The 11,716-nt window shown below is 39.9% G+C and overlaps 1 protein-coding gene across 1 annotated transcript in view; it reads right to left on the reverse strand.

The window, feature by feature from the left end:
• CDH8 (cadherin 8) overlaps positions 1–11,716 on the reverse strand; it is a 135,880-nt gene that overhangs the window by 30,335 nt on the left and 93,829 nt on the right. The window contains exon 9 of the mRNA XM_008635485.2: positions 4,143–4,264. Coding sequence (XP_008633707.2) covers positions 4,143–4,264 — 122 coding nt within the window. The remainder of the gene's footprint in view (positions 1–4,142; positions 4,265–11,716) is intronic.

Raw genomic sequence — 11,716 nt, forward strand, 5'->3', positions numbered from 1 at the left:
AGCAGAGCCCGACCCCCCCGGCTGCCCCCTCCTGTCAGGGACTTGTGCAGAGCCACAAGGGACCCCCTGAGCCTCCTTTGCTCCAGCCTGAGCCCCTTTCCCAGCTCCCTCAGCCTCTCCTGGGGCTCCAGCCCCTTCCCAGCTCCCTTCCCTGCCCTGGACACGCTCCAGCCCCTCAGGGTCTCTTTTGTGAGGGTCCAGAGCTGCCCCCAGCGCTGGAGGTCCCTCAGCAGTGCCAGCACCGGGGATGAGCACCAGCTTGGTCCTGTGGCAACTCCAGGGCTGGCACAGCCCAGGTGCCATCGGCTTCTTGCCCACTACAGATGTCTTTTCTTTCCTGGTTACAACATGCACCCCAAAGCTGTTCCATTACAGAGAAATTGGTCAACAGTTGTCACAAAGAAAACAAGCACTGTTCTTTTTCACTGCACATCCAGTGACAGTTAATAACCCTTTGGCTGTTCAGTCTTGAAATTTCTGAAATTCTTACATGTAAAGTTCCAGCTTTGATGTTGCATTAATACTTCATGCATGCACTTGATTCTGTACATACATTTAGCAGAAACTTAGCAAATCTGCATATTTTGTTTAGCAGACAGCTCCGGATTGTAATGAATAGTTAAATGGTCCCCTAGGACAACTTGGCTTTCTAATTGTAGGTTTGTATTGCAGTTCTACAAAGCCACATGTGCCTGAAATAATATACACAAGGATAAATAGAAAAACAAAGTTATTATCAATCTATCATAATTATCCATGTGCAATTTTAGTACATGGCACTGTTTAAAAGACTTTTCCTGTGATGCAACATGTTAACCTCACTTAGAATGGTTCCTTATCACTAGTAAACACTTTCCTAATTTTAATAAAACTGATCTTCCAACTCTGGAAAAGCTTTTGCACTCCCATTGCTGTTCATGGTTATCGCTCCATTATTTTGCAGACTCACAATACCATAAGAGTGGGCTCACCACAGAGCAATTTTAACTTTGCCTTTTCAGCTAGAGCCATTCCTTTACTGCCAGAACCTGCATTTGACTCTTCAGGCAGACAAAGATCTACCTGAAGATTTCTCCCATTAGAAAGAAAAACAATTCTAGTAGGAGAAGTGAATAAAATAGAGACAAATTCCAGGAGACAAGAGGAACACTGTACTCAGTTTTATATTGCTCCAGTTTAAAGCTGGCTTCAGCTCTCATGTATCGCTGTCTGCACTGCTCAAGTGGAAATTTTGTAGCTTTGTTTCCAGCAAACAGCACTTCCCTGGAAAAGTCTGAGTGTGGACTGGGGAATAGTGAGTGAGGCACTTTTCTTACTCAATATTACAGAAGTTCTGTTCTAGGAGTACAGGAAAATAATTTTACTGTGCTGGAGAACAACCAACAGCACAGCTATAACCAGCAAACCATGAATGTTCTGGCTTTAGTAATTGGAATTATGCAAAAAAAAAAAAAAAAAAAGGAAGGGATAATAAGAAAAGGCAAGAGCTGATTTGTGGCTAGCTTAAGAGGTACTGTAACAGTGCATCCAAATTGTTTGGTCTTGGTTTTTTTTCTCCTAAAACTGACAAAAAAACCATTTCTGGCAACTTTCTGTTGTGCGTAAAAATGTGCAAGGAGCACACAAATACAGGCATAGACAAATATATTTCCTCCCCCTTCCCTTTCTTCTCCCATCAGCTGTGGTACCTCTACTCTTAGAGGTAGGTGAAGGCAAGGAAAATGCACCAATGCACCTGGCAGTGCTGTACATCAACAGTTTTTAATCCATTGTGTCACCTCCCCAGCAGCTGTACTCGCTACTGCAATTGCATCAGAACCCAAAATAGAACACTTAGAAAGTGAGCTGCAATAGATGGTGCAATGTATTTAGTGGCTGCACATAAGGTTTTACCAACAGCTCAAGTGTAATCTCCCTTATGGTAAATCAAATTTGATTTAAACTTAGATTTAAATTGAACTGAAAATGTCAATAGACTGGAATACCTTAAGACAACTGCACCTTTCCTGCACATGTAACATTTGAGTTTAAGCTTTGGACAACCATCCAGATTGGGCTTTTGCTACTATATTAGGAATAAGATCTTTCTCATATCAGCTATTTCATAGCTGAGATATATGTAGTTCCTTGAATTCTACATCCTGACTGATTAATATGATTTCTTCCAAAACTTGAATATAGAAATAAGCATGAGAAAATACAATAAAGCACTGGAGTTACTAAAATCTTTACAGGAACTGGTAATTTTTGAGCGACAGCTCCAATTCAGAACCTAACCTTGGTGATTATTCTGGACTGGTTACTGTTCCAGTAGTGTTATTTGTTTAAACACAGAATAAATTGCAGGATCAGTGCCACCTCATCCATGCTGGCAGCCAAATATTTAATAACCATCTGTAAAGTTCACAGGAGGATTCATGCTCAAGAGTGACATCTGCCATCAGATCAAGAGTGTAAGAGGTAATGGTAAGATAAAGAATATCATGCTTTAATGAAAGTTTTCTGTAAGTGTTTAAACAAAAGCCTCTTTTGCCTGCTGACTCTTAATCATCCCATTTATTGTTTTATTCCAAAAATGAAATGCGAACATTTTTCACCATCTCTTAAACCACCTGAAATTCGATAGGAATACTTAGGTAAATACAGTCAGAAAACACTGTACAACAGAACTTTCTGATTTTAGGGAAGCTCACTGAGTCCTGGATAAAGGCATAGTCATTAGGATTTAATCTATCCTGGAAAATGTAACTACTCAGCATCTGAAATCCACCCTGAGCTAAACAGAAATCCACTCTGAGCTAGAAGAATTGAAATGCCAACAGTAACATGACTGGCTGCCCATAAGGGCACATCTCCTCTTCAATGGATAAAGAGAATTCTCATTCCTTAAATGACACATTTTTGACACCATTTTGCTAAACAAAAAGGGGTGCTAGAAGTCAAATCATCCTCTCTAATAATGCAATCCTGGCAGAGGTGGCTTGTCACACACTGCTGTATAGGTTGTCATTTAATACTACTAAAAAGAAAATAACTTCTAACTCTATTGTCAGGTAACCTTCTTTGGAGAACAGTGAATTTAATGTCTAACACCCACATGAGACACAGGAATAGTTGGATTAACAAGCCGTGTCATGCTGTCAGCTGCTGTTTATTCAAATAAAATGTCACAATCTAGAAATAAATTGCAAAGTTTAAAAACACTGAATTGTTGTAACACCCAGTGTTTCTCTTGCTGGACAAAAGTTACATCTCATTTACACTGCATTACTTTCCAAATGTCTGTGCATATTCTTGAATCTTCACCTTGTCGTTTACGTGACATATAAGATATTCTTCCCTATTTCTGTACATTTGTCCTTCAAAGTGAATACCTTTAAACAAATCTGCTTCATTTTCTTTGAAAAAGACTAAACTGTTTAAAAAACCAGTTTAAATCCTGCTTCTGACATGTTGCTGTTTACCTCACCTTGGGTAGTGTTGTGTGAGTTCCTACACCAAGCTTTTTTTCCACTAAATCAAGTCAGAAATAACGTTTTCTTTTTTTTTAATGTAATGAAAACTTTAACTTCCCTTCTCCAACACCCTCTTTAGATACTTTAAACACAATTACAATTTCACTTTCCATCAAGTTCTGGTTTGCTGCCTTATTTTTTTCCCAACTGTCACAGAAAATTAAGAACTGAATAGAGATTATAAAAGAGATAAGGTCAAGGGGAAATGGGTTTATTGTTTTAACTGTTTCTTCTAAATGATACCTGGGAGCAGCTGCAATGGAGGTCAATAACTGAACTGGAATTCAGGTTGGATTATACTCTCACCTATTAACACGCATGAACTTATGAAGTGCTGAGCTCCACCACACAGAGTGTGATGTTGGGTGCTTAAAGACACTCAGGATTTTTTCAATATATTGCCCCAAAGTACTCACCTTTAATTTAAAACTATGCTTTAAGGGAAAAAAGTTTGTTTATATAGAAAGAGACATCCCACAGAAAATGATCATGGTTTTATCTTAGGTTAATGCTAAGAGCTGTTAGCATGAACACATGGGCACAAATTTTTGGAATAAAGATGCTATAAGGTGACAGGGAGAAACTCCAGCCCAGTCTCACACACCACATAAAACCTGGGATACTCACTTGTCCAGGCTTCCCATTCTCACACAGAAAGGCCTCATGCTCTGATGCAAACTCAGGGGCGTTGTCGTTCACATCGAGAACTTTGATAGCAACAGGCACCCGGGACACCTGGCTGTGGTTCCCTAAGGAAAGATATCAAAGTACCAAAGGTAAGCATATTTAATCGGGAATTAAATCCAGCAGTGCTTGCACAGTCACCATGCTCTTCCTGTCTCCTGCCCTTGCTTTATTGGGCTGCCTCATCTGTAATGGATCGTGGAGTTGGAGCAGGAGATAAAGAAGGATGGCCAGGGCTTTGTGGTTGAAAAGAATAAATAGGTCCCTGTTGCAAACAGCATTTGTTGGAGATTAGCTCAATGAAGACCTTTCTTGGTCTAAATTGGTAAGATTTTTCTTTGATGAAGTTTGTATTGTTTTATTGATAAAGTCCATTATACAGGGAAAAGGGAAGGCTGCAAACAGCAGAGATTTATTTCTTTGTTTATCTTTGGCAGAGAACAGCACATTTTACTCCATTAATTGTTCTGACTGCACATCTATTACTTCTTCATTGCAAACGTGGTTAAAGTGCTGACCCACATTGGGAAAAGATGGATGGGAGACTGACAGAGGCAAAACTAGACAGTAATTTGGACTATTAAAGCACTTTGATCATCTACCTCTGACCAAAACCATGACCTGTGAACTTCTTTGTTCGCTGAAGTAATGACTCATTTATAATATAGAGCTATTTTGCATAAAATTGCTTATCACTGTGAAGAGTAGAATGAGCTGTAAGGCAAGAAAAGCTAAACCAACAGTTTGCTTTTACTTTGAATAGCTTTCAGAGATAGCTGCTTGTGCCTTTCTCTCAATTCAGCATAGTTGATTTGCTTAGAGACTACTTATAAGTATTTTAGATTATTTCTCCCCAAAGAGCAAACCTGTGAATTCAGTTTAAACTGAGGTCACCAGCTGATTCGAAAAGTTTGGTAAGCTGTTCCATAGCCCATGCACACCTCCACAGGTAGCTCAATCCTAGTTTCAAAGTCCATCTCTCAGTGAATATCGTTTTCCAGTCACGGAATTCAACATTGTATCATCAGCAATGACAATACTCAATATTCAGTGCACTTCTCAATACAAATGACTACAAAGTACAGGAAAATCAGGCCCCACCAGTGCACAGGGAGCAACTGGTGGCAGCCCTACAGAGATGTGACGGAGATGAATAAAGGTGGAATCACCATATACACTGTGGCTTTTGTGGTTCCCACCAAGGTTGTGTTGTGACCTAATCAAACCCTCTATCTGTGTTTTCTCCTTGTTTGCTAAACACATCCATAATTTGGGAGGCTCCACCTACAAATCTAAATGTGCAAATTTCAGTTGTTCTACTGACATTGAAATGACATAAAAATAACAACTTTAAAAACACAAACTCAAATATGCTATAAAAGACTTTATATTCCTGGGATTGTCTGAAATATTAAAATTCCTCCTGTTTAGGATATGGAAGACTGCCACAGATCACAATTTAAATGTTTTCCATCTTAAAGACTCAAAAGTTTTAATATGGAAAGAAACATATTACAGAAGAAAAAGAAACACCCACCAAAATATTGTATGAGCAATATTTATGTCTATTTTGTATTTTATGATCTTACTGATTAACAGGTGGGGTGAACATTTATGCCATGAAATAATAATGTATTTGAAACCAAATAAAAGATAATATGCAAATCATGAATCCCAAACATTTTAAACACTTTTTTTTAATCTTCATTTGATAAAAATACAGACAATGAACCTCCAGCTTATCAGAATTCTCAGCACTAGTGTCATATTTAAACAGTAAAGATTTACTTTTATCTAAATTAATGAAATGATGGCAGTTCAAATTTTAAGACATTACAGAGAAATGTTATTAATTAGAAAAGCTTCTAAAGAAATTATTCATGTCCCTTGTGACTGCCCCCAAAATGTTTGTCTTTCATCAGAAATACAAACATTAAATTTAAAGATATTATAATTAGAAACTTGATGAGAATTCATTTAAAAAATTAATTTACTAAACACAAGAGAGACTCAGCTGGTTTGGAAATCTCCAAACAAGGGGATATCCACTGCCTTTTAGGGTTCCTGTGACTGTGGTGAACTTTGTTGCTGAGAAAGAGAGAGATAGAGAGGGAAATGTATCTACAGCTTGTACTGCCCACCACCCTGAACACACTGCATTATTTTGTCATCCCAAACTTCCCAGTGAAATTCCCCTTTGTGCTATGTGTTTTCCTTCACCCTGAGCCCACCTATTCAAACACATTAATGAGTCCTCACTAAGCAAACCCAGGTTGAAAACGCTGCCAGGATGAGATAGTTCCATCTGTTCATTTCCATACGTTTCATGTCTGCAGATTCTCGGTGGTAAAACATGTACAGAGGATGTCCAAGTTTAAACCCAGCTCTGCTGGCAATGCCCCAAATCCTTGAACTGGGAGTAGGAAGGGATTGAAGTGGATCCAGACTGATCCCAAACTGCCAGTACAGCATGGTCACTGCCCTTCAGGCTGTTGGGTGTCTCACTGATCAGCATTCAACAGTCAGAACTTCTCCTCCTTTGTATGAATGGACAGTCAGTTCTTTCTAAACTAGGCACAAAACTGAGTTTAATCACTGTGGAGGTTTTGTTTGGTTTGTTGTTTTTTTTTTTTTCCCAATAAACCTCTCAGTCAGTAGATTTAAGGGAGACTGAGTGCTCTTGCATGTACCAGGTAGACAGCAAGACTGATTGCTTAACTTCCAATCAGCTATTTTATGCAAAATCATAAAAAAAATGTAAAGTTAGAGACCCTCTAAGGAACTAATCAGAGTTTTAAAAGCTTTATCACCTGTATTTATTGTGATGCACAGTTTAAAAAGACCTACCTTGAATCTTGCATTGCAAAAGTATCATCAGGGCTGTCACTTGAAAAGCATCAGCTTTGTTTGAAAATTTAACACTTGGAGGAGCAAGATTAAGAACTATTGAGAAAATTTCCATGAGTCCAGTTAAATAAAAATCTTTTCAAGCTATGTCTGCACAGAAGGACTTAGTTAATCATCTGGGGACTCTGTGTCTAGATGAGCACAGGACATTTCTGAACTCCAGCAGTGAGACCCAGATGAGCACAGAACACAGACACACAGAAAGGAGCATCTAGGCAGATCCAAGGAAAGGAAGACTCAATGCAAAAAAAAACCCCTAGTGGAACTTAGTTGGGGTTGATAAAAAAAAACACCTTCCAAAAATAATGGAAAATCCATCTGAGTTAAGAAATGAATATTGAAAGGTTTACAAGGGTTATAAGCTCCTAAAATGCTCTTCTGCTTTTCTCCCCAGTTCTCAAGATTCTACTGGCACATTAAATGCTTGAAATACCCAGCTTGCTGAGTAACCCACTGAAACCCACTCAGGGTTTAAAAAAGCAGCAGAGTTTGATACCAAAATGACTAGGCAGATCAGATAACCAAAGTCCAATTCAAAACAAGCAAACAAACAAACAAACATTATCAAGCAACTTAGTGTCTCCAAACCTGAACCTTTGGAGACTACATCCCCATGTTTTACCACTTGTTATTGGAATCAACACTTTTCTTCCTTCATGGAAAAAGCCCTGCATGACTGAGATGTATTGTAGGAAATTTGTATTACAAAGCACTGAGTGTTGTCAACACTGTTACTGCACACAGCCAGTCCTACTAGGAGTAACTAGAGCTTATAAATATAATTTTTGGTCTTGTGCCATAACTAACAAAATATAATGCTGCTTTTCAACTCCCATGAACACTTAAAGTCCTCATAAGCTTGCTTAAAACCCTTCCCCCTGTCTTCCCTTGACTGATACAATGGTTTTTGAGATAAAGAGAATTATTGAGGCCAAAAAGGAACTTTATAATTTATTTTACCCAAAGAAATCCAGTTTAGTCAAGTTTCCCTTTAGGTAATTAAATCATCCAAAATCACTTCGATGTTCTTTTTAAAAAGTCATTAGCTGTCATGAATTTTACCTAAAATTAAGTACCTGAATAGAAAGTAACTTCCTAGAAAATAATCCATCTTTTATTGTTACTATTATTCATATTATCAATATTGTTATTGTTATTATTACCACCACATGGTTTGGAAATGGTTATTTCATGCTTCTCTGATTCAGTGAAACTTCTACCATAATAAAACTTTGAATTAGAAGTAGAGAAGTCCTAGTTCTAACAAAGAAATCAAAACAAAATCTGAATCACTGACTTAATAAAAACAACAGCGCTTGGTTTACATCCCTTATATTTCAAACTTATTAAGTTGTATTTTAACAGAGCCAGTTCCCATGACTTTATCAAAGTTTTATCTGATGACTTTATTAAGATAATCCACCCTCAGGACAAGTTTATTTCTCCTGTTAGAGTTTATGTTATTGTTTTCTTTAGGCAATCCTTTACCTCTAGAATGCCACCACTTATAACAATCTTTCTGCCACATAAAACTGACAAATCTGACTTAAAAAATCCTTAGATACACAGATGCTCTTGTGAAATCGAGGTTTTATTTATGTTGAAGCTTAACTCTAGAAATCAAATAATGCACCAAATTCTGGGCTCGTTTGTCTGCAGCACTGGGTAATGATCTGATTCAAGAGAGGTTGAGTGCCTGAAACCCACTCCAAAATTTCCAGGAAGACAGCAGTAATTGCCAGCCAGCATTTCTCTTAAAAATACCAGAACACAAGCTATTTCTGAGCTAGGAGAAAACTCAAACAATCAAACTAAAAACCCAGGCAGAATTGTTCACAGGGAAGATATAGATTCCCCAATGAAATGATTGTATTTTTAAAGGATGAGAAGTTCTGGATTATCTAAATAGCAATATAAACATATCAGTACCCAGCAGCAAGGTTCCTGTAGGAGCTGCTAAGACAAGAAACAAACACTGCCTCCTAATTATTATTCCATTTGTATTTCTTTCAGCACATGGAGCATGCCGGAGGAGCACAGATTGTGGCGAGTCTCTGTGTGTGCATGTGTGTGGGAGGGGCGCGGAAAGGAAAAGATGTGGAACATATTTCTCAGGTTTGTTCCTTAAGTCATTCTTTGGGAGAAAAATAATAACTGAGTTGAGAATTTTCGTCTCCTTTCAGTCGCTCACTGGGTTTATTTCGTTGTGGGCTCCAGAAGGATGAATGAGGCAAGAGGAAAGCTTTGTCACACTCTGTTTCTATTTCCTCACTGAGAGACTGTCACAAGTTTAACCAAGAAGTGCTTAATGTCATCCACCTCTTCAAAGCTGAATTTGGAGTTAAGAGGTTCCCAAAGTTCAGCAACTCCATTCGGAAAGAGGTGACTCAGGAAGGCCACACTCACCTACCTTTAATGAATATATGAGATGTAGCACTTGGGACTAAGGCACTGACTTTACTTTCAGGTTGCTGACAGTATCAAAACAGAACAAAACAAAAAAGAATAACATTTTTTTGATATGTGTGCACACACCATGCCGGAAAATGTTAATTAAATACTCCATATTCCTCAGGTCCTGTTTTCACTTACTTTCTTTTTCTGTGGGGGTTTCTTTTACTTGCACGTAAATGCACATAAGACATTAAAATTATTTCCTATAACCCAGAACCAATCAGAATCTGAATCAACTACATAAAATTTGCAGAAAATGGAGTCATGCTTGCAAAAAGACCAAATGAATCTTGTTTTTATCAGTGATATTCCACCTAGCCCTGCACTCAGTTTTTTGCTTGCTACTGTAAGTACCAATACTTCATCATTTCCTACATTTGAAATAATTTAAGATTTCAAATATAAATATACCTTAAATTAAACCAGGGATTTCAACTGGGTACTTTGTTAACTTCAAAGGATTGACACTGATTTATAAAACTTGATAATAAAACCAAATTTAAGACAGGGAGTCTATTCCTTTCATACAGGTACAATGAATACTGATAGAATCAGTTAGCCCTCATTTTGCTCATCCGAGGTCAGGCCGTAATTCGACATTCAAATGCAACCTCTCTGCTATTTTTCATGCCATGAAGCTGTGCAGTTATTCAGCAGCCTCACAAATAGTTACTCTGTAATTACCTCTGATACTCCGTGAATTGTAAGATCCATTTGCAAAACTGGGAAAGGTTTGTAATTTTCTGCAGAAGTATCTTATTTTGCTTGGTGTATTTGCATGATATTGTCTTGTCTGAGTGCACAGAGGGATCAAAAGGGCTTGGAAAGGAGAGACTAGATCAGAAAAGCAAAACATCCCCTCAAACGTAGTTCACATGTGTGAAAAGGGCCTGTTCTACCACAACCCTGGTTATAAGGGAAAGTCAAACCATCCTGTTCTATTTAGATTTAGCTGTGCAGGATGAGAGAGGAGAAGTTATCCTCTGCTGCAATGAGAATGAGAACATGGACCACAGTGAGCGAGCTCTAAGTTTGTCCTGGAGGGAGTAGAGGATGCTGAAAGTAATTCATATCCACCTTGGGCCTGGAGGGGAATGGGAAGCAAAGACAACCCCCACCCCTCATGCCACCCTTCCAAAAACACAACAACCCAGAAACTCTGGTTATCCCAAATCACTCTGAGTGCTGGGTTGCTTTAATCACAATGTTTATGTTTTGAAAACTCCACCTTGATGTCACCACTTCCTATTAACCAGCAAGTGCTCCAAAAAGCAAATTCTAGAAGGGATAGGAGATGCTGCAGGTACTGAGTAACATGAGTACTCATTGCATGGAACACACATACTGCATGCAAGAGTGATTTGGAGGCTGTGGATGTATTTACCTGGATGTCACCACAAAGCCTGTGAAACTGTCTCCCATGACATTCTCCTGGAGAAGCTGCAGCCCACGGCTTGGACAGGTGCATCTTCTCTGGATTACAGAATGGCTGATGGCCCAACCCAGAAATGGGGAATGGTGCCACATCCAGCTGGGGCCAGGCACTAGGGATGTACCCCAGGCTCAGTGTTGAGCCCAGTGCTGTTCAGTATCTTTATGGATGATCTGGATGAGGAGACTGGGGGGACTCTCAGTCAGTTTGCACCAAGTTGGGTGGGAGCATGGATCTGCTGGAGGGCAGGAAGGCTCTGCAGAGGGATCTGGACAGGCTGGATCCATGGGCTGAGGACAGTGGTGTGAGGGACAACAGGGACAAGTGCCAGGTCCTGCCCTGGGGTCACACCAACCCCATGAATGCTCCGGGCTGGGGCAGAGGGGCTGGAAAGCTGCTGGTGGGAAAGGCCTGGGGGTGCTGGGACAGGGGCTGGACACGAGCCCAGGGGTGCCCAGGTGGGCAAGAGGCCAATGGCACCTGAGCTGTTCCAGCCCTGGGGTGGCAGCAGGACCAGGGCAGTGCCCATCCCCTGTGCTGGCACTGCTGAGGGACCTCGAGGGCCGTGTCCAGTTCTGGGCCCTCATGGCCAGAGAGACCCTGAGGGGCTGGAGCGTGTCCAGGGCAGGGAACGGAGCTGGGAAGGGGCTGGAGCCCCAGGAGAGGCTGAGGGAGCTGGGAAAGGGGCTCAGGCTGGAGCAAAGGAGGCTCAGGGGGGCCCTTG

Source organism: Corvus brachyrhynchos, unplaced genomic scaffold (genome assembly GCF_000691975.1).
Source record: "Corvus brachyrhynchos isolate BGI_N302 unplaced genomic scaffold, ASM69197v1 scaffold66, whole genome shotgun sequence".
NCBI classification, from domain to species: Eukaryota; Metazoa; Chordata; class Aves; order Passeriformes; family Corvidae; genus Corvus; species Corvus brachyrhynchos.